The sequence below is a fragment of the Symphalangus syndactylus genome, chromosome 7 (genome assembly GCF_028878055.3).
Source record: "Symphalangus syndactylus isolate Jambi chromosome 7, NHGRI_mSymSyn1-v2.1_pri, whole genome shotgun sequence".
In the NCBI taxonomy this organism is placed as follows: domain Eukaryota; kingdom Metazoa; phylum Chordata; class Mammalia; order Primates; family Hylobatidae; genus Symphalangus; species Symphalangus syndactylus.
Genome location: NC_072429.2, coordinates 29,670,267 through 29,697,112, shown reverse-complemented (window position 1 = coordinate 29,697,112; position 26,846 = coordinate 29,670,267). Strand labels below are relative to the sequence as shown.

The 26,846-nt window shown below is 42.8% G+C and overlaps 1 protein-coding gene across 1 annotated transcript in view; it reads left to right on the top strand.

Moving 5' to 3' along the window:
* ITK (IL2 inducible T cell kinase) overlaps positions 1 to 26,846 on the top strand; it is a 75,358-nt gene that overhangs the window by 19,912 nt on the left and 28,600 nt on the right. The window contains exons 2-6 of the mRNA XM_055284762.1: positions 9,093 to 9,197; positions 11,250 to 11,331; positions 14,165 to 14,293; positions 17,849 to 17,889; positions 22,826 to 22,977. Coding sequence (XP_055140737.1) covers positions 9,093 to 9,197; positions 11,250 to 11,331; positions 14,165 to 14,293; positions 17,849 to 17,889; positions 22,826 to 22,977 — 509 coding nt within the window. The remainder of the gene's footprint in view (positions 1 to 9,092; positions 9,198 to 11,249; positions 11,332 to 14,164; positions 14,294 to 17,848; positions 17,890 to 22,825; positions 22,978 to 26,846) is intronic.

Below are 26,846 nucleotides of genomic sequence, written 5' to 3'. Positions count from 1 at the left end.
AGAAGGAAAGAAAGAAAGGAAAGAAGAAAGGAAAGGAAAGTGGAAAAGAGAGAGATAAATAGTAACATAAAAAGAAAAAAGATATAAAAGCTGATTACACAAGCTTACCCTTGTACAGATTTGTAAGCATCAGCATCTTGAATTGTGTCTGACACATGTCAGATGCTTGGGATGAAATATTTGACTATGAGGATGGCATATCTTTGAGCATGGCCAAGAAAAGAGACAAGGGTAAGCAAGGTCCTGTGACTTTTGCCCCAAGTAATGCAGACAGAATAACAAGTAAGAATGAGAGCAGGTTGTACTCGGCCTCTCCCTTTCTCTGGTGGCTTTTGTGTGGTTTCCTTGGAAAGTTTTACCCTGGCATTTTTCAGAAATAGCACAGTTGTTTGGGATGATTATAGGCAATCACCCTTTCCCAGAGACTGAACTGTGTCGGGCTCATTGACAGGCCACTCCCCAGGGACCAAGTAGGGAGGACATAGCTGGTCCTGCTGTTTACCAAGTATTGGATCTTGTGAGATGCCAGAAGAACCAACCTCAGGGTCTTTGGAAAGACTGACCAACCAGACAGGATGGATTGTGGTGGTGGGATCCCAAGCACTCATTTGGGAATGAGAGTGACTTTGATGGTGGAGCATGAAATCCATCCCAACTGAAGAGCAAGCCTGAGAGCAAGCTCATCTGACAGACTGTTAAAGCACAGGCACAAAGGAGGCCATGTGAGTTGGGAGGAGAACTCCTCCTTGGAAATCTTGGAGTCTCGCTGTCCATTAGGGTAACCACTAGCCACGTGGGTCTACTGAGCACCTGAGGTATGGCAAGTGCAAATTGAGATACGCACAAAATATACAATTTCAAAGACTTAAGTACAAAAAAAACTCATTAATTTTTATGTGGATGACAATTTTTTTAATATACTACAACCAAGTAAGATTTTATTTTCACAAATGCAATGTTGGCTCACTACCCTAAAGTCAATTAAGATAATATACAATATTACTTGAATAAATGTCAAAAAAGAATATTTCAATAAACAAAGAAAAATATTTGACAAATCCAACACTCATTGTGATAAAACCCTCAGTACACTAATAGAAAAAAAATTTTGAGTCTTGCAAAAGTCATCTATGAAAACTTACAACTAACATTATACTTAATGGTGAAAGACAGTGCTTTATCTGTAAGTGTGGGAACAAGACATAAATTTCCACTTTTTTTTTTTTTTTTTTATGGAGTCTTGTTCTGTCACCCAGGCTGGAGTGCAGTGGCACAACCTTGGCTCACTACAACCTCCACCTCCTGGGTTCAAGCGATTCTCCTGCCTCAGCCTCCCGAGCAGCTGGGATTACAGATGCGCACCACCACGCCCGGCTAATTTTTGTATTTTCTTAGAGACGAAATTTTACCACGTTGCCTAGGATGGTCTCAAACTCCTGACCTCAAGTAATCCACCTGCCTCAACCTCCCAAAGTGCTGGGATTACAGGCATGAGCCACTGCACCTGGCCAATTTCCACTTTTAACACTCTATTCGACACTGTTCTGCAAGTACTAGCGAGATAAATTATACTATAAAGTGAAATGAAATTCTCCAGATTGAGAAAAAAAGGGGAACTGTTTTTCATTGCACACCACATAATTTTCCACAAAAAAAATTGTAAGGAACTTACTAAAAACCCACTAGGACTATTAAACAAATTCATCCATGTCAAAAGATACAAGATCAACATACAAATTAATTTTTTTAACTTTTATTTTAGGTTCAGAGGTACATGTGCAGGTTTTTATATAGGTAAATTTCATGTTGCAGGGGTTTGGTATACAGATTATTTCATCACCCAGGTAATAAGCATAGTACCCAGTAAGTAGCTTTTCAATTCTTACCCTCCACCCTCGAGTAGGTGCTGGTGTCTGTGGTGCCCTTCTTTACACCCATATGAGCTCACTGTTTAGCGTTTAGCTCTCACTTACAAGTGAGAACATGCAGTATTTGGTTTTTAGTTCCTGTGTTAGTTCACTTGAGCTAATGGCCTCCAGCTCTACCCATGCTGCTGCAAAGGACACAATCTCATACTTTTCTATGGCTGCATAATTCTCCATGGTGTATGTGTACCACATTTTCTTTTTCTTTTCTTTTCTTTTTTTTTTTTTTTTTTTTTTTTTTTTGAGACAGAGTCTTACTCTGTCACCCAGGCTGGAATGCGGTAGCATGATCTCAGCTCACTGCAACCTCTGCCTCCCGAGTTCAAGCGATTCTTGTGCCTCAGCCACCCAAGTGCCTGAGATTACAGGTGTGTACCATCACACCCAGCTAACTTTTATATTTTTAGTAGAGATGAGGTTTCACCATGTTGCCCAGGCTAGTCTCAAACTCCTGGCCTCAAGTGATCTGCTGCCTTGGCCTCCCAAAGTGCTGGGATTGCAGATGTGAGCCACCACGCCTGGCCTCATATTTTCTTTATTCATTCTATTGTTAATGGGCATTTAGGTTAATTCTCTATCTTTGCTATTGTGATTAGTGCTGTGATGAACATATGTGTATATGTGTCTTTATGGTAGAATAATGTCTATTCCTCTGGGTATATACCCAAGAATGGGATTGCTGGGTCAAACGGTAATTCTGTTTTAAGTTCTGTCAGAAATCACCTAACAATTTGAAATGATAATATTTTAGATATTGGGTTAAACAAAATATATTGTTAAAATTATTACTCATTATGTTTTGCATTTTTGAATGTGCCTACTGGAAAAAATTTTAAGTTACATATATGGTTCATGTTACATTTCTATTGGACAGTATCACTTTAGAACTTCACATAGAATTTTTATCCCTATTTACAATTCCAGTTAATATTTGTCTCCACTGTCTGCCCTCATCACAATGCTGCTAGGCTGTTAACAAGCCAGACTTACCCGGTATTTTTCTACCCTAGCATTTTGTCCTGGCTGCTTGCTCTACCTAGGATGCTCACTCCCCTAGACCTTCTCCCAAATGGCTCCTGTTCGACTTTTTGGTCTCTTCTTAAATGCCCTTTCTTTCTCCGGAGAGGTCTGCCTTGGCCACAGTTTGGTTACATCAACTGTTCTATTCTCTTTCCAGCACTTTTTTTTTTTTTTTTTGAGACGGAGTCCCGCTCTTTCACCCAGGCTGGAGTGCAGTGGTGCGATCTCGGCTCACTGCAGGCTCCACCCCCCGGGGTTCACGCCATTCTCCTGCCTCAGCCTCCCGCGTAGCTGGGACTACAGGCGCCCACCACCTTGCCCGGCTAATTTTTTGTATTTTTAGTAGAGACGGGGTTTCACCGTGTTAGCCAGGCTGGTCTCGATCTCCTGACCTCGTGATCAGCCCGCCTCGGCCTCCCAAAGTGCTGGGATTACAGGCGTGAGCCACCACACCCGGCCTCCAGCACTTCTTTGACTTGTCTGCCTTCCCAAGTATACTACAAGCTCTGTGAGAGTCTGCCATGTTATCAGTTCATTTCCTAAACTCAGAATAGCACCTCACTCACAGCTGGCCCTCCATAAATATTTCCTGAATGGCTAAATCTAGTAGCCTTAAATCTGTTTAAGATTGTCTAAACTGTGTTCCAACCTGACACCCTTTGTTTTGAGCTAATTAAGCTCCACTGAGGGCCAGTCACTGCTGGGCACTGGGTATATGGGAAGGTGCCCTGGTCTCTGACCTCAGGGAGCTCAGGACATAGTAGTTTCCAAAGACAAAATTGTCAGCAAATGGAGTTGTCATATCACGTGCCATGAGCCTGTTATTTTTATTTCACTGTGCATGCTTTAAGGAAAGAACCCAACAGAGGTCAAAACACGGCAACCTCAAGCTCATGCTCCCTGTTTACCAGTAGCTGCAGACAGTTCTTGAAAAGGCAGCTCTGCTGTGCTCTACTATTTGTGAAAAACAGGTTAACCATTCCAAAGAACTGTGATTATGGGCAGGACCAGAGCATGCATTTCTAACTGTAAATGAGAAGATAGTTTGAGCCCAAAGGGAATGTTTGCAGAGGCTTTTGCGGGAAGACAAACCTTCTAATTTAGCATTAGACTACAAAAGCAAGTTCTAGACTGATATGTAGAGCAGACACTCATTTTCCTTTATATATACCCTATAAAAGTGCAGGGAAAAGACAAATATACTCCAAATGATTAACCTTGGCTACCTCAGGGTTATGGGGAAGGGTGGGATAACAACACACTATAAATATTTTCTTCACATGCCTCTGTAGTATGTTGTTTTGTTTGTTTGCTTGTTTGAAACAGTGTCCTGCTCTGTCACCCAGGCTGGGGTCGATGGCACCATCACTATCACAGCTCACTGCAGCCTGGAACTTTTGGGCCCAAGCGATTCTCCCACTTCACCCTCCCAAGTAGCTGGGACTACAGGCGCACACCATGAGGCTTGGCTAATTTATGTAATTTTTTGCATTGTCTCACTATGTTGCCCAGGCTGCTCTCGAATTCCTGGGCTCAAACGACCTCCTACCTCAGCCTCTCAAAGATCTGGGATTGGCTGGGCATGTTGGCTCACGCCTGTAACCCCAGCACTTTGGGAGGCTGAGGCGGGCAGATTGCCTGAGCTCAAGAGTTCCAAGCCACCCTGGGCAACATGGTGAAACCCCATCTCTACTAAAATACAAAAAAAATTGGGGGCCAGCACGGTGACTCACACCTATAATCCCAGCACTTTGGGAGGCTGAGGTGGGTGGACCACGAGGTCAGGAGATGGAGACCATCCTGGCTAACACGGTGAAACCGCCTCTCCACTAAAAATACAAAAACTTAGCTGGGCGTGGTGGCACGAGCCTGTAGTCCCAGCTACTCATGAGGCTGAGGCAGGAGAATCACTTGAACCCAGGAGGTGGAGGTTGTGGTGAGCCGAAATCACACCACTGCACTCCAGCCTGGGTGACAGAGCAAGACTCCATCTCAAAAAAAAAAAAAGAGAAAAAAAAAAGATCTGGGATTACAGGCATCAGCCACCTTACTGAGCCTCTATAGTGTTTTTATTTGTCACAATAAACATAAATTTTGTACTTTCAAAAATGGATAAAGTTGTTTTTACTTAAAAAACTAAAAACCAAACACCACAAAGCTTTCCTGTATTTGATAGGGTCTGCTTCTCGCATCTTGAATTTTTTTAATCTCAGTTCTGTTCCTCAGCTACTAAATCAAAGATCAGCTTCTGGGCTGAGGACCCCAAAACAGGAAGTAAAGACTGAATTCACTTTGGGAGAATTTGATGATGTAATGGGTCCCTGGATACCAACCAAGCACGCTCACATATCACAAATCTCTTGCGATAGTTAAGGCTTCCTTAACTTCTTTAGTTGGGAAGATACCCTTTATTGAGGGCACCTATTATAAGCCAGTTAATTTGTTTACATCATCCCATTTTATTCCCCAATCAACTCTCAAAAGGCAGGTATTATCCCCACTTATCAGATATAAAAACCAGGGTTCTGGGAAGTTTAATGAATTGCCCAAGGTCACAGAGCTCTTACGGTAAGAGGCAGAGACCTACTTTGAATGTAGCTTTTCCAAACTTGTGCTCATTTCACTGTCATTTGCTACCTCCTTAAAAGAATAAGGTAGAATGGGGTTTGGGCCACAATCCTGAACACCATAATCCCAAATATTGAAATCCAAAACATAAAAATCCCCAGAAGTATAATTCTGGAGAAAAAATAATTTTAAAAACTTTTTAAAAAGATATTTGTTTACGTTTTGAAGTGGATTTATTTGAGAAACATATAAAGACATGACAAAACGCTTCATAGGCCACCTTGCGCAATAAAATAGGCAATAATAGCATACTTTTTTTGCAAACATAAACACCCAGGTATACTAAGGACAGTCACATGGGTATAACAGTTTGGAGCAGACAAACTGTATTCCTAAAGAAATAGCTGGTATTCAAGGGGAATGCCTTCAGCTTTCGCCCATTCAGTATGATGTTGGCTGTAGTTTGTCATAGATGGCTCTTATTATTTTGAGGTATGTTCCTTTAATATCTAGTTTATTGATAGTTTTTAACATGAAGGGATGTTGAATTTTATTGAAAGCCTTTTCTGCATCTATTGAGATAATCGTGGTTTTTGCCTTTAGTTCTATTTATGTGATGAATTACATTTATTGATTTGAATATGTTGAACCAATCTTGCATCCCTAAAGCCTACTTGATCATAGTGGATTAGCCTTTTTTTTTTTTTTTTTTCAGTCAGTCTTGCTCTGTCACCCATGCTGGAGTGCAGTGTCATAATCTTGTCTCACTGCAACTTCTGTCCACCTCAGCCTCCTGAGAAGCTGGGACTACAGGTGTGCACCACCATATCCAGTTAATTTTTGTAATTTTTTTGTAGAAACAGAGTTTCACCATGTTTCCCAGGCTGGTCTCGAACTCCTGGGCTCAAGTGATCCACCCTCCTCAGGCTCCCAAAGTGCTGGGATTACAGGCATGAGCCACCGCACCTGGCTGGATTAGCTTTTTGATGTGCTGCTGGATTTGGTTTGCAAGTATTTTGTTGAGAATTTTTGCTTCAATGTTCATCAATATTGGCCTGAAGTTTCCTTTTTTGTTGTATCTCTGCCAGGTTTTGGTATCAGGATGATGCTGGCCTCATAGAATAAGTTGTAGGGGAGATGCTCCTCCTCGATTTTTTGGAATGGTTTCAGTAGGAATTATATTGGCTCTTCTTTGTACATCTGGTAGAATTCGGCTGTAAATCCATCTGGTCCTGGGCTTTTTTTGAGTGGTAGACTATTTACTACTGATTCAATTTTGGAGCTTGTTATGGATCTGTTCAGGGAATTTATTTCTTTCTGGTTCAGTCTCGGGAGGGTGTATGTTGTCCAAGAATGGATTCATTTCTTTTAGGTTTTCTAATATGTGTGCATAGAGGTGTTCGTAGTAGTCTCCGATTATTTGTATTTCTGCGGGGTCAGTGGTAACATCCTCTTTGTCATTTCTAGTTGTGTTTAATTGGATCTTCCTTCTTTTCTTCTTTATGTGTATAGCTAGTGGCCTATCTATCCTATTAATTTTTTCAAAAACCAACTCCTGGATTCATTGATCTTTTGAATGATTTTTCGTGTCTCAATCTCCTTTGGTTCAGCTCTGATTTTGGTTATTTCTTCTCCTGTATCTTAATTACAGAAGTTATTACACAACTGTATACATTTGTCAAAACTCACTGAAATGTACATTGGTAAATTTTATTATATGTAAATTATACTTTAATAAAGCTGATTTTTAAAACAAAAAAACTAATATACTATATATTTCACCTTTAAATTTTTTTAAAAAAGAAACAGCTTAAATAACCATGGTCATCTGAAATACTATGATAGACAACCTAAGTCTTTTAATGAGATTGATCAAAAACAGCAGAAGTAAAGTCTGTCCTGACTCTCAGAGAGAGACTAATTTGCCTTCAGTATTTGTTCTCTTTGGGTCCCTGGCTGATTCAATGGCATCCACCAACACTGAAGGCAGATTTCCCCACCTCGTCCATTCTGATACACATACTAATCTACTCTGGAAACACCCTCACAGACACACCCAAAATAATGCTATAGATAAGTCTATTTTTTTTTTTTTTTTGAGTCTCGCTCTGTTGCCCAGGCTGGAGTGCGGTGGTGCAATCTCCACTCACTGCAAGCTCCTCCTCCCGGGTCCACGCCATTCTCCTACCTCAGCCTCCAGAGTAGCTGGGATTCTAGGTGCCCACGACCACACCCGGCTAATTTTTGTATTTTTAGTAAAGGTGGGGTTTCACCATGTTGGCCAGGCTGGTCTCAAACTCCTGATCTCAGGTGATCTTCCTGTGTCGGCCTCCCAAAGTGCTAGGATTACAGGCATCAGCCACCATGTCCAGCCTTAGATACTCCTTAATCCAGTCAATGTGACACCTAAAATTAAGTCTACAAGTCCACCCCTTGTCTATTTGGCACCCATATACATCTTAAGCCACATGTAATTTCCAAATGAAGACAATAATAAAGTAATAGTTCTGCCTAACGTGAAGCAACTAACATAATGAGGCTGTCCTGCGTACAACAGAAAATTCACTAATCGTGATTTTTGAGATTTTAGATGTTAGGGGCTTAGACTTTAGGGATTTTTATCATTCAGGATTTCAGCATTTGGGACTATGACATTCAGAATTGTGTCTTTTGGGATTGATTGATAGTGGGTATAATGACGTATTTTGCAACTGGTTCCATAGCTGAATTAAAGTCTATTCTCAATGGCAGCCCAATTCTAGGCACCTGTGAAAGGCTTCTTCCATCCAGAAGCACTTTCCTAACTATCTTTCCTTGGAGCCTGATAGACCACCAATGGAATTTGTTCCATTGGGTAAGGCATCAAATCCCCTGAGATCCATTCTCCAGGCACAAGGATCCTTAGAAATAGGTAACATGTAACATCATTATAAATCACAAATACCATCATGTGAATTAGTTATCAGGGAAATACAGCTAGCAAGTTTCCAAGGAAATGAGACATAGGCCCAGTAGTATTTGATGGGGAGGTTGGAGAGGACCTAGAGAAGGGATAGTTGTAGAGCAGAGTCAGGAATGTCCTTTGGGAGTGTCATCATGGGACTGCAGATAATTAAAGGACATGGAGAAGCCAGAAGCAGAAAAAAAAAAGGTGCCACTAAGGGTATGCACCACAATCCAGGTCAGGCCCAAGCTCAATTACTATGCTAATATGGTCATGGATAGACACAGAGAAGAGAAAATTGTCATATGTGTGTCCATGGATTTCTCTATGCATCTCAGCTACAAGTTCTACCAATGCTGCCATTTGTCACAAGGGCAGTGGGGTACATGACCCAGTCTCACTGAGTGGAAACCTGTCACCAAGAAGAAGACTCTAAAGTCATGTTTCCCCAGGAGTCTGCTCAGAGTGTTTATCCCACACTTAGGGCCGGGAGGCAATTTTGGATATTTGGTTTGGAGGGTTGGAATTGGTTTAAAAAGCCAATGGATCTTATCTAGTAGTAGATTTCTGGAGCAATCTGGACAAAAATATTGTCTTCTTTTTTACATGAATGGGATGTGCTTGTCTCCCCACAGAAGAAGCGCACGCTGAAGGGGTCCATCGAGCTCTCCCGAATCAAATGTGTTGAGATTGTGAAAAGTGACATCAGCATCCCATGCCACTATAAATACCCGTTTCAGGTAAGTCCATCAGGTGGGTAGTTCCCCATTCCCTGGACCATGGTTAAAATCCTCAGCCACGGCCAGGCGCAGTGGCTCACGCCTGTAATTCCAGCACTTTGGGAGGCTGAGGCGGGCAAATCACGAGGTCAGGAGTTCAAGACCAGCCTGGCCAACGTGAAACCCCATCTCTACTAAAAATACAAAAAATTAGCTAGGCTTACTGGCGGGTGCCTGTTATCCCAGCTATTCAGGAGGCTGAGACAGGAGAATCGTTTGAATCCGGGAGGCAGAGGTTTCAGTGAGCTGAGATTGTGCCATTCACTCCAGCCCAGGCAACAGAGTGAGATTCCATCACAAAAAAAAAAAAAAAAAAAAAGAAAAAAAAAATCCTCAGTCACTGTGAGAGAGGGTGGACATAGATGACTCTCTGCTCCAAGGTTAGGACTTAGACAAATCCCATTAGGAAACGTATGTGTTCCTTCCATCAGTGACATTTATTTGTTAATTCTTTCACTTATTGAACAAAAGTTAAGCACAAAATCTTGAAAAGGTTGTTATTCCTCATACTGCTTTCCCTCATGGCTTCTCTTCCTCAAGGAAAGTCCTAATTAGTGAAGGAAGAAATAAAGCTGCTGTCAGGGGCCCCAAATCTAACATGCTTTAAGTGCAGTTTACTCATGATTTGAGGCAACATATTGTAATTGCTGGGTATGAATTGCTTGGAGATTCTGAGGCAAAAAGATTCAGATTTTATAATCTGAGGACTATCTGGAATTGCACTGTCTAGTACAGTAGCCACTAGCCACACATGGATGTTCACGTTTAAATGTATTAAATGATACTAAAAATGCAGCCCTTTAGTCACACTGGGCACATTTCACATGTTCAATAGAAGGACATGGCTGGCAGCTACTGTACTGAAACAGCACTGGTTACAGAATGCCTCCTATCACTGCAGAAATTTTTTTTTTTTTGGAGACAAGGGTCTCACTCTGTCACCCAGGCTGGAGTGCAGTGGCGCAATCCTGGTTCACTGCAACCTCCGCCTCCCTGGTTCAAGTGATTCTCCTGCCTCAGCCTACTGTGTAGCTGGGACTACGGGCGTGTGCCACCATGCCCGGCTAATTTTTGTATTTTTAGTAGAGTATTTTTTCACCGTGTTGGTCAGACTAGTCTCAAACTCCTGACCTCGTGATCGACCCGCCTCAGCCTCCCAAAGTTCTACTGAACAGAGCTGGTGGAGGGTATCTTTAAAGTCCTTATCTTATATATGAATCTTGGCACTTCTGGCTTCAAAGGCATGGATATCTCCTTGTACATCCCAGGCTACCATTCTTGCTTGCCAACCTGAGAAATGAATATATTTTTAACATGGCATAGAAAAGAACTTTTTTTCTACTAGAAAAGTGACCCTCACAAGTTGGAATTTTGAGGACTATAAGTAAAAGGAATAGCATGTATTTTTCAGTTGTTCAAAATCCCAATGATAATGAGTGCCTAAAAAAGAGGTGAAATATAAAGAAGACTGCAGTTTAGTTAACAGTATTGTACCAATGACAATCTCTTCGTTTTGAAAGATGTGCTGTGGTTATGTAAGATGTCATCAGTGGAGAAAAGTAGGTGAAAAGTACACAGGAACTCTGTACTATTTATGGAACTTCTTGTGAGTCTTAAACTATTTCAAAATAAGAAGTTTTCAAAACTCTCGTTACACATTTGTCATATAATATCTTTCTCTTCCATGTGCCAGAAATATTTTTTTATCACTAAAAACTTAAGATGAGAAATAAATGTGCTTTCTAGTCAAGAGGAGAACTTTCTCCTGCTGTCTTAGTTTAGCGATTGCTCTCTTGGGGCATGGAATCTGAGACAAGCAGCTGAAACTGCTTACCCTGTGTTTGTGTAGCACCCAAACATCTGGATAAAAAGGATACTGGCCCCCTAATTACCCAAATGTTTGCCTATATGACGATAAACACCCGAGACCCCACTCTCGGCTCAGCAGGTCTGCTGTCAGTCAACTATCTCCATGCACACTGCTCACCTTGAACTCTGTGTGTGTGTCTCCAGGTGGTGCATGACAATTACTTCCTATATGTGTTTGCTCCAGATCGTGAGAGCCGGCAACGCTGGGTGCTGGCCCTTAAAGAAGGTAATTAAACTCCTTTGCCATTGAATCACTGACACTCTTGATCCTATAGTAGGGTTGATCCTATGGTAGGGTTGGGTTCTACGATAGAATAGAGTGTGGTGTGAGAGCAGCTGATGGCTGATTTCTTTTGGGGTTGGTGGAGGTTCCCAAGTTTTCATCCTGGGCCCAGGATATCATTGGGTATCATTCAGGTATTGACCAAATCCAGCCTGCTGTCTGTTCTTGTCAGGCTCTGAGCAATATTTGTATATAACTCATTTCAAATAGTTAAATAAGTACCTACGTAAGACCCTTGATTTTGTCTCATGGTCAGTAAAACCTAAAATATTTTACTGTCTGGCCTTTTAAGAACAAGTTTGCCAACTCCTCGTATAGTATGAAGAAGCAGAGCATAGGCCCTCGTGTGAGATGACCTGGGTTTAAATCTCAGTCTGTCACTTGCTATGTACACTTGGGAGAGTTCCTTAATTGCCTGTGCTTCAGTTTCCTGTCTATTTAAAAGGGAGAAAAGGAAGGGATAACAGCACCTGCCTTTGGAGCTGATGTGAGCAAAGTCCTGGAAACTAGGTTGGCCCCTAGACAGCATGCAATAAATATCAGCTAGCTTTCAAGCTTTTCAGACCATTGGTAAGGGTATTTCTTAAGCCTTACCTTCCTGATGGCACAGTTAGAGGCAGCAGTGTTTAAGCACGTGGGATGTGGAGCCAGGCATGAAGGTGAAAATCGCAGCCCTGCCAATGATTAGTGTTTGACCCTGGGTAAGTTCCTTGACCTTTGTCTGTCTCTGTAAATTTTGACTAAAAACAATCATGGAGCTGTTGTGAGAATTGAATTATTGAGGAATTAGAACAATACCCATCCCAAAGAAAGCACTCGATCAATGTTACCATTATTGTTCTTTAGCCTGAAGCACTGGATGTGTCAGAAGATCTGGGTTCAAATATTAATCTGCCTCTACGAAGCTATGAGGACTAAGGATAAGCAAATTATTTGTTATCTCTGGAGCTGCAATTCCTCTATCTGAAAAAAAAATGAGAATCGAAACACAAGTTGTATCTTATCCCAAGATTGTTGTGAGCCTCAAATGGGTTATGAGCAGACAAGTGCTGGTTAAATGGGAAAGTGCTCTCAGTTCTAACAGTCATGGGACATAGAGCAAACACAAAAGTAAGAAGTAATCAAAATGGGCTGGGTGCAGTGGCTGACACCTGTAATCCCAGCACTTTGGGAGGCCAAGGTGGGAGGATCACTTGAGCTCAGGAGTTCAAGGCTACAGTGAGCCATGCTCATGCCACTGCACTTCAGCCTGGGCAACACAGTGAGATCTCATCTCTACTAAAAATAAAAACATTAGCCAGGCATGGTGGCACATGCCTGTGCTCCCAGCTACCTGGGAGGCTGAGGTGGGAGAATCACCTGAGCCTGGGAGGTCAAGGCTGCAGTGAGCCAAGTGAGCCAAGCCTGAGTAACAGAGCAAGACCCTGTTCTTACCCCACCAAAAAAAGGAAGAAAAAAAAGTAATCAAAAGGGCCCCAGCTATGGTCATTGGCCATTTGCCCTCTGTGAAGGGATTTTAAACACAGGATGTTAAAACTGGAAGGAATATTAGAGATTAGCTATCTAGCTCTGTGGTTGGTTCGTTTATTTATTTATTCATTGAGATAGTATATTAGTCCATTTTCACACTGCTATAAAGATATGCCTGAGAGTGGGTAATGTATAATGAAAAGAGGTTTAATTGACTCACAGTTCCATATGGCTGGGAGGCCTCAGAAAACTTACAGTCGTGGTGGAAGGTGAAGGGGAGGCAGTCACCTTATTCACAAGGTGGCAGGAGAGAGAATGACAGAAGGAGGAACTTGCCAAATACTTATAAAACCATCAGGTCTCATGAGAACTCACTTACTATCACAAGAATAGCACAGGGGAAAATACCCCATGATCCAATTACCACCATCTGGTTTCTCCCTCAACACATAGGAATTAGGAAGATTACAATTCACGATGAGATTTGGGTGGGGACACAGAGCCAAACTATTTCAGACAGGGTCTCACTCTGTTACCCAGGCTGGAGTACAGTGGCACAAGCATGGCTCACCACAGTCTCGACCTATTGGGCTCAAGTGATCTTCCCACCTCAGCCTCCTGAGTAGCTGGGACTACAGATGCATGACACCATGCCCAGCTAACTTTTTTCTTTTTTTGGTAGAGAAGGGGTCTCACTATGTTTCCTAAGCTAATCTTGAACTCCTGGACTCAAGTGATCCTCTTGCCTTGGCCTCCCAAAGTACTGGGATTACAAGCATGAGCCACTACACCCAACCCTGTTCTGTGCCTTATATATGTATTTGTTTCAGTAGCAGAGCCCCCTTTTTTTCCAACCAAAATCTTACTTCAAAGCCACAAACCTAGAAGGGAGAAAACCAAAGTTGCTGTGGTTAAAGGTAGGAGAGGTGGAGGGATGGTAATTCCACCTTCTCAACCTTCTCATTACCCTTAAGTCACCTTTGTAGAACCCAGTGTTTAACAATCTCATAGCACAGTGGGGCAAACTGAGGCTCACATGAGGGTTTGCCCAACTTAAGAACACATAACTAACGCAAGGCAGAGCCAGGCGCAAGCCTAGATGTGCTGATGCCTAAATGTAACATGAACTACTCCAGTAAATAGCACAGTGCATTTATGCACTCAGGTCAACCCATGCTTCTGAGTGTTCTGGGCAATATTCATTCAGGCTGACTCAGCCAGGTCTAATCTCGAGGTGTTATAAAATTGGTAGCCCTTGATAGACTGACTTGGAAATAACTCTTCTGTTGGTGCCAACCTATTTCAGAAACAAGGAACAATAACAGTTTGGTGCCTAAATATCATCCTAATTTCTGGATGGATGGGAAGTGGAGGTGCTGTTCTCAGCTGGAGAAGCTTGCAGCAGGCTGTGCCCAATATGATCCAACCAAGAATGGTAAGAGACTGGGAATTCCCTCTACTTTTTGTGAAATGACCATAAAAGGGTAAAAGCTTTTGGCCTTCAATCATTGAGAGTGTCAGGAACAGAATGCAAAATTCTACATTTTCAGAATTTTCCAAGAGGAATCATCTGTCTTTCCTACCAGCCTGTTGGCGCTTCCATCTCAAAGCTGATGTCTTTACAGCTCCTAACCACTTGAAGTGTGCTCTTTGGACCAGCAGCATCAACATCCCCTAGGAGCTAGTTAGAAATGCAAATGATCTGGCCCCACTCATGACTTACTAGATGAGAATTTTCATTTTAACAAGATCCCAGGAGACTTATGTGCACAGTACAGTTTGAGGAGCCCTGCTATAATCTGCGTTTGAATGGCATGGTCTATTTAAATCTTAATTACAGAGGCAGTCTTAAGAGATACAAAATATTTATTTCTTACAGTGACATCATATCACACATATATTTAATTACACAAATTCAACTCTATACCCTTAAAGGTGAGAGGAATTTTTTTTTTCTTTTACATTTTACTCTGTGGTTTTTCCTTGCCTCCTCTTCAAACTTGCCCTTGACCTCCACAGTCTCAGAGAGGAGAAGGCCACAGTCTAAATGCAAAGTGAAAACAAAAAAAAAGCTGTTTGTTTGCCTTTGACATTAAAGGCTCAGGTCCAGGGAATTGGGCTGCAACTGGATTTTATTGATGACTTTGGAACTTGAACCTCCAGTCGAGTACAACTCCACTCGAATGTACTTCACATTCATTATGGTCTTGTTCCTCTCAACCATCTGGGGTACATGGTGTGGTATTAAGGGAATGGGCTGCCTTGAGCAATTCAGTATGCTCCGGGTCACACCACTGGAAGTGCTCTGCAAATCCATTGTTGAATAGGAATGATGGCCCATGTGGATTGTTTTCCTTCCATTTTCCTCTCTTCTCAACCTCTTTTGCCATAGTTTCCCTTTCTCATTTATCATTTCCTTTTGTGCCCTAAAACTTAATACTGAAAATTGGCAACCCAAGGCGGATGTAACACATGGCTAGGTTTTCTGTGGCTTCCTGATTCATAGGCCCTCTCATTACCACTTTAAAAACCATCACTTTTCATCCTGCACCTTGGGGAAAAAAGCCCTTCGGCATAATCGATCCCTGGGCCCAGAAGAATAATACTTAACAAGTTTTAGAAATTGGTAAATATTCAAGTGATCCTCCACATTAGTCCTGTTTACCATATTCATGCGGGCCAATATTTAATAAAAATGAAATGGAAAGTTTTCTATGGATAGGATCCACCATAATAACAGAACGGCATGGGCTTACCTCAGTGAGTGAAAGCCCGTTCCAAAGTCAGTGATCTGGTCTCCAAATTTCTGCCAATGCCTTGCTGTGGGCCCTCAGATGAGTCACTTGGCCATCAAGGGCCCCAATGTCCTCATCTCAAAAATGGCAGGGAGTTCTGAGGGGCTTAGGATGAAATAATACCTAAGCCCTTTTCCAATTCTGAAATTCTTTGACTTGGTATTTCCATTTTGTAGTTTTCACCATGCATGCTGCAGCTATTCCTCTTCAGGGCGCACAGTATTTCCCTCCTCCGAGTGATACACATGTGACTGAGGTGCTAGGAACATCTGAATGACTCACCAGAACTCCAATGCGGGAGGACTGGTCACGCCGAGCTGTTCCCCATGTGAAACCAGGGCCTGAGCCCTCTTGGGGTCCTGCTGTGGGTGTCATGCAGTCACTGTGCTAATGGTTTTGCTTTTACATTGCAACCCATTGCCATATCCTCCTCTGAGCTTCTCCTTACTCTACCCTCTTCTGATTTTGTTAAATAACTTCATGGATCTGAGTTTTACACAGTTGACAGCAGAGTTTTCAAGAAGCACACTGCACTGTGAACGCAGCTCATGGTCATCTTTCTGGGTGAAGGCTCACAGGATTCCTGGTACCGAGCACATTGCCAGTGCGAGTCTATGAGCACTGGGCTTTGGATAATCCCTCTGAGCCTCTAAGAGCATTTCCTCACCTGCAATAGGGGGATAATGATAATAGGTAGCTACGTGTAAGGCTGGGAGATTCAATGGTGTTGTGGAAAGCAGTACAGCTGCCAACATTTACAGAGTTCTTGATAAATGGTAATTGTGTCTACTTGTCTTCCTTATTGGTGGATGAATGAATCTGAGGCTGAGATATAACCTCAGAACTTGTGTGTGTCTGGGAAGCAGCAGAAGCGGTTGAGTAGAAACAGACCCAGCCACACCCAACCCACAGTAACACCCATTTCTGCAACCAGAACTGGCCCTGATCTCCCCACTGTGGGGAGGAAAAGGAAGGAAGGGAAAAGCAAGGCCAGAGGAAGAAGAAAGAGAGACTAGTCATAGAATGTCCAGGGCTGGAAGTGGCCAAGGCTCACAGCTAGTATTGGTGAAGCCAGAGTTAGAACACCAGTCTCCCAGCTCCAAGTTGAGTTCTAAATGGGAACCATACTTCCTATTATAGGGGTTTTCCTTCTTCTCTGGTCATCATAACCAGGTCACTACCCCAGCCTACTCTTTCTTGCCAAGTCTGCACGGGGCTGGGCTCCAGTGTCAATGTGTGACTCTCCTCTACCGCATCCCTGATGTGGGCTGTCCAACTTCAAGTCAACCTCATACAGAAATGAGGAACTCATCGCCTACCTATGCAGCCCATTCTCTTATTATCTCTCATTATTAAGGACGTATTTGTATTGGCCTGAATTCTGTGCAGTGCCTCCCGTACCACCGCGAGCCCCAGACACAGCCATACACCTTTGATTCATTGAGTCCAGGAATGGCCTTTGCAGAGCTACAAAGGAGAAATAGTGAGAGACGAATATGAAAAGATGAGAGGAAAGAGAGAGGGAAAGAGAAAGAGAGGAGAAGAAAAGAGAAAGGAGGAAAGAGGGAAGAGAGAGGAGAGCTAAACAGAGGGAGACATGGAAACAGAGATAAGCAGAAAGACAAAGACAGAGAGATGCTGGGGTTGGTATAGTTTGAAAGAGACAGAAAGAACACATATTCAGATGCCTTAAGGCAACTAAAAGTGGATTCCAGCCCACTCAAAAAGCAGCACAATGACCTCCCACCTCAGCCACCCCCTCCTCAAGCCCACAACTGTGTCAGGAAGCTAGTGAGTCACTGTCCCCCTGAGTCACCAATTCCCACTCCTGAGCTTAGCAGGTGGCAGAGACATTCCTGGAAGTCTCTATACCTACAGGGAAGGGTGCAAGTCTAACCCCACTGGCAGGCTTTTCCTGGGAATGCAGAGAGAGAGGGCCCCCAAATATGGACCTCTGGAAGCTTCTGGTATCTACTAGAAAAGGGAATCAGAAACCAGCACGTCCAAGGAGATAAAAGACAGCTTCTGACAAGGCCAAGTCGGGTTTCACTGTGTCTTATTACTCCTTCTGGCCCCCTTTCTTCTGTTGTTTTCCTTGGGCCCTTTTTCTCAGAAAAGCCCCCTGGCTGCTCACTTCCGGTTGGGTCCATTCGTTTTCATGCTCATTTTTTCTTTTCCTGTTTTTCTCTTTTCAGCTTCAAAGAAGCCTCTTCCTCCTACTCCTGAAGACAACAGGGTGAGTGAGAGCCCTAGCTCCGGGTGCAGGTGGGCCCACAGGCTACCTGATTGGCATGTTCCTGTTTGCATGTCCCCCTATCCCCATATTTTTCAAACCCTAGATGCATGCAGCAGGCTGTCATGATTCAGCGGAACTCAACACATTGGGTATTTTTGGGCTTGACCTGTCTTGGGGGTCTGTCCACTTAAAGCACCATTCAGCTGCTAAATCTCCATCTCACTTTATTTATTCAACAAATACTGATATCAAATTGGGTGGCCATTCACCTGACCATTTTGGAGTATAGTAGCAGCTCACTCTATATAAAAGTGTGTCTGGCATGGTGGCTCACGCCTGTAGTCCCAGCACTTTGGGAGGCCAAAGTGGGAGGATTGCTTGAGCCCAGGAGTTCGAGATCAGCCTGGACAACAAAGTGAGACCCCCATCTCTAGAAAAAATTTTTAAAAATTAGCTGGTGTGGTGGTGCATGCCTGTAGTCACAGCTACTCAGCAGGCTGAGGTAGGAGGATCACTTGCTCCCAGGAGGTCGAGACTGCAGTGAGCCATGACTGTGTGCCACTGCACTTCAACCTGGGTGACAGAGTAAGACCCTGTCTCCAGAAAAAAAAAAAAAAAAAAGTGCACATTTACTCTTTGCAAGCATTTTGGAGACATACATTTGTTGATATTTTATATATTTCAAAGCACTTCCACCCTTTTATTATCAATTTTAAAACTTACTATCCGTTCTATCCACTTCAGAGGGTTTTAATTTTATTCTCATTGTAAAGCTTGGGAAATCAAATCCCGAGAGAGGTCTTGAGGCTTTTCCAAGGCCATTCAGCAACTTAGGAGGATGCAAGGTTTCTGGCGTGGTGGTCTTTAACTCGAGTGGTGGTTCTCAAAGTATAGTCCATGGACCAGAAGCATCTGCATCACCTGGGAGCATGTTAGAAATACAAATTCTTAGGCCCCACCCCCAGACCTGTTGTGTCCAAAACGCTGGGGGAGGGGCCCAGGAATCTGCATTTTAATAAGCCTCCTCACTGATCTATAATATACTGACTTACAAGTCTTAGATGGCATAGTACCTACTCTAGGGCAGCTTATTTTGTTAAGGAGATGAAAAAAAAAAGATGGGAGAAAGGATCATGACCTTTAGGTAGGGGATATGACCCTGACCTTATGATAATATATTGACAACAATATCCACTTTTTTTTTTTTTTTGAGATAGAATTTTGCTCTTGTCACCCAGGCTGGAGTGCAATGGCGCGATCTCAGCTCACTGCAACATCCGCCTCCCAGGTTCAAGCGATTCTTCTGCCTCAGCCTCCCGAGTAGCTAGGATTACAGGCGCTCATCATCATGCCTGGCTAATTTTTGTATTTTTAATAGAGACGGACTTTTACCATGTTGGCCAGGCAGGTCTTGAACTCCTGACCTCAGGTGATCAACCCACTTCAACCTCCCAAAGTGCTGGAATTACAGGCGTGAGCCACTGTGCCCGACCAATATCCACATTTGAGTACTCGCTCTTCATTCCAGAGCAAGTTCTTTAACCAGAGCTTACAGATTCCGTTTCCTCATGCTTCTTCCTGAAGAATGAGCTCTGCCTTTTTTCCCTTCAGCCAACATGGTGACATTTCAAAACTGGCAGCGTCCCCATAAAGGAAGCTCTAAATCCTCAAAGCCTCAGCCTGGTGTTTAGATCTGTCATCAGCCTACTCCCTCACAACAGGAAAGAAATGTACTGAAACTGTAGCAGAGAATGAGCTCTCTCTCCTTTTCTTTCACTGACCTTCTGCAGACTATTTCACCTTCCCCTTTGAAGGCCTGGTTCGGAACCCTACTGCCCTCCCTTGCAGACCGTTCCCTCAACAGTCCCGCCTAAATCCACACCTCCCATCTTAAGTGAGGCTGCTCTTGTGTCTTTATTTTTGGTATCAGTGAAGGTGAAAGCCAGAAAACACTGCTGGTCCTTCTCTCCCTATACCCTTTGGCTTTTCAGCCTTCTTGGAGGAGCATCGTGGATACTGTTTTGAGTGTTCTGACCGCAAAGGTTTTGGAATCGTTGTTATAGTTTCAACCGCATGTCTAAATCCAATGCAACGGTTCTCTTGTCTGAGCCACTTGAAGTCATTTCTCTCCTCACCTTCTTGTTCTGCTGCCTGAGTGGTAATGACATCTCGGGTTGTCATACAGAGAAACTGTTTTTAATCCAGTCTGAGCCAATAGGTCTCATGCTCTATGTGAGAAACACCGTGAGCAGGGCCAGTCCTCCAGGGTCAGGGGGTGGCTATTTTGGTTCAAGATGGAGAATATCCATGGTCAGAGTGAAGGACAATCCTAGGCCTCTTTTGCCTATGGATACAAACAAGGTCGTATGTCACACTGAAGTCCAAATTCTGATTCCTCTTGGCCCCCTGCATCCATGGGAACTCAACTCTTCCTCTTACAGTCCCTCCCAGTCAGCCCAGGGCTTGCTGAGGGGCCGCTAGAATGTGTCTGCATGTGTCCTTTCTTGCTGGCTGCCTACTAAGGCACCCTATCTCTGCCACTGCTACCTGGGATCTCTGTGAGGGTCCCTCAGCCCAGTGGAGCTCTTCCCACCTGGGGCCAGTAGAGGTCCTGGGGGGTCCGGTTGTGCTGAGGCCTGCAGCAGAGTGGCCAGGAGGCAGGATCCTCATTCCTTTCATGCCTCACCACATCATGGAGGCTCCCAAACAACCCTTCCTGAGCCCCCCACAGACTCAGTTTCTCCAAATGCCATCCCTTGATTTTCTCACTCAAATCTAATGGTTCCCAACCTTATCAAACTCAATGCTGCCTTTTAATGACAGATATTTTGTAAGGCTCCTTTTGTTATCCTGAAAAGAAATTTATAAATAATATAACATATAAATACACAATTTTTAAAAATTAAAGTATTTAATTAAAATTTTTTGTTGTTTTGAGACAGGGTCTCACTCTGTTGCCCAGGCTGGAGTGCAGTGGTGCAATCATAGCTCACTGCGCCATCTGTCTCTTGGGCTCAAGCCATCCTCCCTCCTCACCCTCCGCAGTTGCTGGGACTACAGGCACGTGCCACCACACCTGGCTAACTTTTGTATTAAACGTACTTTTTAAAAAGAATCAATAAATGTTCTAACTGTAATATTTAAAAAGGAAAGAAAAATAATATATATAACAAAATATGTGTTTCTATATAAATATTGGGACATGACTGCACTGGAAGACAGAATGAAATAGTCGATTTCTTGCACCTGTAGGTAGGATCCCTTTGGATTTGGCATCTCAAATGCAACTGATACAAAATGTGGTATTGGGACTCAACTACAGCATTACCACCAGTGATATAATTTTCCAAAATGATGAACAACTCTTAGTAAACTTCTGAACCAAAGCATAGTCTTCCCTCAAAATACAAGGTAGTTGCATTCTTGGGAAATCCAGTACTGTGGATAGGGTACAGCTAGGATCTAGGCTCAGGATGTTTTTATAGAATTACTGTACAAGCTGGTTTCTCACCACATGAATGTTTACCAGGATATTCGAAAGTTGTGGGGAATGTGGGACTCTACAGAGCATTTTCCATTATTGGCCATCACCCATTAAAGGCCTATAGCATACCTCAAACTGTGATATTCAAAATAACCTCCATATTCCAAGCTTGCATGATTATTAGAAAAAAAATACATGTCCAGTGTGCCCCCTATAGAAACGTACTATCATAATTTGAGGATCCTGCTCTGACCTTTCTCTTCACAGGTATTAACCAATGAGTTGACCTACAGTGGGATGAATGCCATAGCTCTCCTTTGTCTTCTTCAAACATCTTCAAACACTATTCCTCCCTCCATGAGCTCTTAGAGCAAAAGCCTCAGGCCATCCACTCTTGTCTGTAGCACCCCATTTACACATCCTCACAAGCTCCACAAATATCTAGATTTCAAATTCCAATCTGCAGCCAGGCACAGTTGTTCATTCCTGTACTCCCAGCACTTTGGGAGGCCAAGGCAGGAGGGTTGAGCCCAGGAGTTTGAGACCAGCCTGCGCAACATAGTGAGACCCTGTCTCTATTAAAAAAAAAAAATCTGATCTGGGCTCAGCTGAGATGACATACTACATCAATATGGCGAGACTCTTTTTTCAGCTCCAGTATTTTTATGCCACCAAATGCTTCAATATACTCAGAGAACTTGTGACTTCCTAACACTAAACCACATTGTAGTGAGGAACTTAATATTTCCCAACATTGACTCTCACAAAGTCTGCTAACCCGTAGCAGGCGTGCCCATCCTGAACTCTGGCGACTGTGTGCTTTGTGGTCTTTTCTTCATGTCCTCAATATGGACATGAAGAAAGGGACTGAGGAACAGAGATATCAGCAATAGAGCCTATAGGAGAAGGAAGGGAGACAGGTGCTAGAGTAGAGAGTCTTAGGACTAATTCTAGTGGTAGATTGGCCAGGTCCATTTCCCCATCTGGGCCTCTGTTTCCTCATCCTAAATGAAAAAGTGTATTAAATGATCTGTTAGAGGAATTCCAGCTCCAATAACCTATGATTCTGTAGATCTAGATAAACCCACAAATCATATCAGTAAAGCACAAACTGAAAGATTTCATGTTGACTGTATCTCCTTTGCCAAGGGCATGATGCATCCAGCAGAGAGGCTGCTGCATATAACATAGTGCAGATAGAGAAACCAGCAGACTTTTGTGAAAATCATGTGGCTGCTTGGAATTCACTGTGGTCAGAATTTACCTCATAGAATGAGCAATGTGATGATTCCAAGCACTGATGTCTTTGTGTCATGTTCAGCGCTGTAACTCCAACTCATAAAGAAAGTCAACCAGAGGAAGGCAGACAGTCTCCCCAGACACCCCGACGAAAGCAGGCATTTTACCTCCTTTTTTATGTCTTTGCTTGGTTTTGTTGTCTCTCTTCCCCAGCGACCACTTTGGGAACCTGAAGAAACTGTGGTCATTGCCTTGTATGACTACCAAACCAATGATCCTCAGGAACTCGCACTGCGGCGCAACGAAGAGTACTGCCTGCTGGACAGTTCTGAGATTCACTGGTGGAGAGTCCAGGACAGGAATGGGTAAGGCATCTTTGTGGCTGCTGTCCCCGTGTTTGAGGTGTGGTGCGAACAAATAAAACACCAGAATGATTTGTCCTATCTCCCACAGCGTGACCACAGCACTGAGGTGGGAGAGGAGAGCAGAGGCAGGAGGAAGAGGAAGTAGTTGAGGCTCGTTTTTCCTCTTCTCAGAAGTGGCTCTGAGGCAGCCACTTGCTATGCTTGCTCCCTGCACCCCATCTCAGGCACTCCAGACCCAAACTCATCTAAAAAACCCCCTGGATTTTTCCACTGACATCTACAATTTGGGAGCTTGGTAATTTGTTCTGCAAAGCGCTATTGTTCCTGAGTGTTAAGTGAGGCTGAAGGTACATCCCATTAGGAAGTGCTTATTTTTGGTGGAAAGAAAAGGTGTGTGTAGAGATGGTACAGATTGATAGTTATGTTAGGATGCATCAGAAAGAAGATACTAAAGATTTAGTTACAATCGCAGTCATTGAACTAGCCATCCACATGACTCGGGGAGAAAATAAGGTTGTACAAATACCACATTCCCACTATGCAAATTTGAATGAAAAAAATACTGAGCATGAGATTCACACTGCCTTTTAAGGTTTTATTTTTTTTTCCTCTTAATATATCCAATGTATTAACCCATGCTCTGGAATATTTTCCAGAATATGAGTTCAATGGTTGCATCAATCCAGCCATAAATGTACTCTAAATTAGCAAATTCCCTTGTTGAACACTTAGGTTATCTCCAATATTTTGCAAACATTCACAACACTGCAACGAACATCTTTGTATATTAATATTAAGGGTTTAAATGTTTTCAAGGTATGAGGTTATTATTAATTTTAAAATATAAAAAAGAAAACTGTCATTGCCATGTATAGATCATTTATGTCAACATTTTACTTAACAGTAGAGAGAAATATACATAAAATATAAGCCACCCTCCATTTGCCCCCACGTCAAGTCCAAAAGTAATCACTATTCGGCCGGGTGCAGTGGTTTATGCCTGTAATCCCAGCAGTTTGGGAGGCCAAGGCGAGTGGATCACTTGAGGCCAGGAGTTTGAGACCAGCCTGGCCAACATGGTGAAACCCTGTCTCTACTAAAAATACAAAAATTAGCCGGGTGTGGTGGCGCACGCCTGTAATCCCAGCTACTCCACTGGCTGGAGCATGAAAATCACTTCAACCCAGGAGGGAGAGGTTGCAGTGAGCCGAGATGGTGCCACTTCACTCCAGCCTGAGCGACAGAGCAAGACACTGTCTCAAAAAAGAAAAAAATGTGATCACTATTAATACCTTCTTGTGTATCATAAACTAAAGTTATACCTATGCAAATGCATCCTTTTTTCACTTGTACCAAGTGAATCCATTCTGTTCTGCATCTTGCTTTTAATTTTTAATGATATTAATACACATTGAAGATCTTTTCATACCAGCACATGCAAATCTGCCTCATTTTTAAAATAGTTGCATAGGCCAGGCACAATGGCTCATGCCTGCAATCCCAGAACTTTGGGAGGCCAAAGCGGGCTGATCACCTGAGGTCAGGAGTTCAAGACCAACCTGGCCAACATGGTGAAACCCCATCTCTACTAAAAATTCAAAAAATTAGATGGGTGTGGTGGCAGGCGCCTGTGATTCCAGCTACTTGGGAGGCTGAGGCAGGAGAATCACTTGAACCTGGGAGGTGGAGGTTGCAGTGGGCCAATATCGCACCACTGCACTCCAGCCTGGGCGACAGAGCAAGAATCCATATCAAAAATAATAATAATAACAATTGCACAATCTTAGAATGTATGATTGTATTATAAGTATTTAAATAACCCTTTATGGTGGGACATTTAGTTGCCAGTTTATTTGTTTCCTCTGCTGTTTCAAACAAGGCTTTAATGAAGATCTTGGATTCGTGTATCTTGGCCATCTTCGGAATACAAACATATATATATTTTATATATATATATAATATATAATATATATATGTATCACATTAGTTTTTCTTTTCATTTTTTGGAGGGGGACAGGGTCTTGCTCTGTCACCCAGGTTGAAGCACACTGGCACTCTCACAGTTCACTGCAGCCTTGACCTCTGAGGCTTAAGTGATCCACCTCAGACCCCTGCATAGCTGAGACTATGGGCATGCACCACCATGCCCAGATAATTTTTAAATTTTTTGTAGAAATGGGGTCTCATTATGTTGTCCGGGCTTGTCTCAAACTACTGTACTCAAGAAATTCTCCCACTTTGGCCTCCCAAAGTAGTTGGGATTACAGGCATGAGACACCATGCCTGGCCTATATGTCACATTTCTAACTGTGCAACAGTTCAGTCAGAGTATGTGATATCTTAATTTTGCCACATAATTTCCTCACAAAACTTGCCAAATTTACGTTCCTGCTAACAGAGTTATGGAAGTGCCAAGACTGGGTGTCACTGAGCTTTTAAAAAAAGCCAATCTGATGGGTTAAAAAAAAAAAGAGGGGCACAAATATCTTTAAGGATAAGACTTTACCTTTTACATACACCAAAATTTACATTTTCAAGGTACCTTCTCTTTAAGCAGGCTTATCAACCCCATTGCAGGGGGAGAAAAGACAGAAGTGAGACAGGGTAAAAGGTGATGAGATTCAGAACCATGGTTTGAGAGGCAGTGTAGTTTGCTAGCTAAGAACAGACCCCAATTCCCCTCATCTGGAACTTCCCTCTCTAGTTGATGGATGAAGACAATTGAGCTGGTCACATCACCTTCACTTTGTCCATTATAGACATGCCCATGTTGGAAATAGGTTCAAGACTGTCTACAGGGTCTACAAACACCAAAGGGACTTAGAAATTCATTAGTTCAATCAACTGACTTTACTTAGCACACCTAATGTACCGGGAAATTTCTTCTCCTAGGTCTTACTTCCCCAAATGACAGTTAAACTCTTCATTTGGTGACCTGTGGAAAGGCTTAACTATGCACTTCAAAGGGCATCAAAGAGGACACCCCAGCAGCCAGTCAGCATTATGGGAATTTCCCCAGTTTGCTTTGTGATGGTGTGGTATAGTGGAAAGCACACAAGATGAGGAGACAGAGGACTTGGACTTTATCGGCTACTCTTGTCATATGTAGCTGAGGATTCACAGATGACCATGTCGTATGTGTGACCATGTTATTCACGGATGACCAAGTCACTTTTCCTCTGTGAATCCATTTCCTGAACTGTAAAATGCAGATGATGATATCAGCTTTGTCTACATCACAGTGTTGAGAAAATCAGTGAGATGATGGAAGTGAAAGAGCTTTGGAAATTCTACATATCCACATACAAGTATGAGAGTTATCATTTGTGTAGATGACCCAGCTTTGGGTGGCGTATTCTATTCAAAAGCAAAATATTATTTGATCCATTAATATACTGTAAAAGTATAGTATGGCAAAACCAGACATAATTAAGGGGATTCCAAGAGTGATACAGAAACAACGGCAAATCTCAGAATAAGCTGACTTTCTTCAGTTGGAACGGCTACCTTGAGCACTGTGTGAAGGATGATTTTGAGGGCAGATGTCCAATTCTCCAAAGAAAGTATGCCATGATTGATTAGCAATGTCTGCCAGAGGAGTAAAATATAAGATGATCATCCTGTATTTGGCATCTACAGTCTTGATTTCTTCACTCTTCACAGCTCTGTGCACCAATTACACATTTCCCATAAACATAATCACTAGATTGAAAATTGGCCTTATTATAAGAAAATTAAAACATGTTATGGAATAAAGAGCAATAAACTGTCAGGCATTTTTTTTTTTTTTTTGAGACAGAGTCTTGCTCTGTCACCGAGGCTGGAATGCAGTGGCATGATCTCGGCTCATCGAAACCTCCTTACCACTG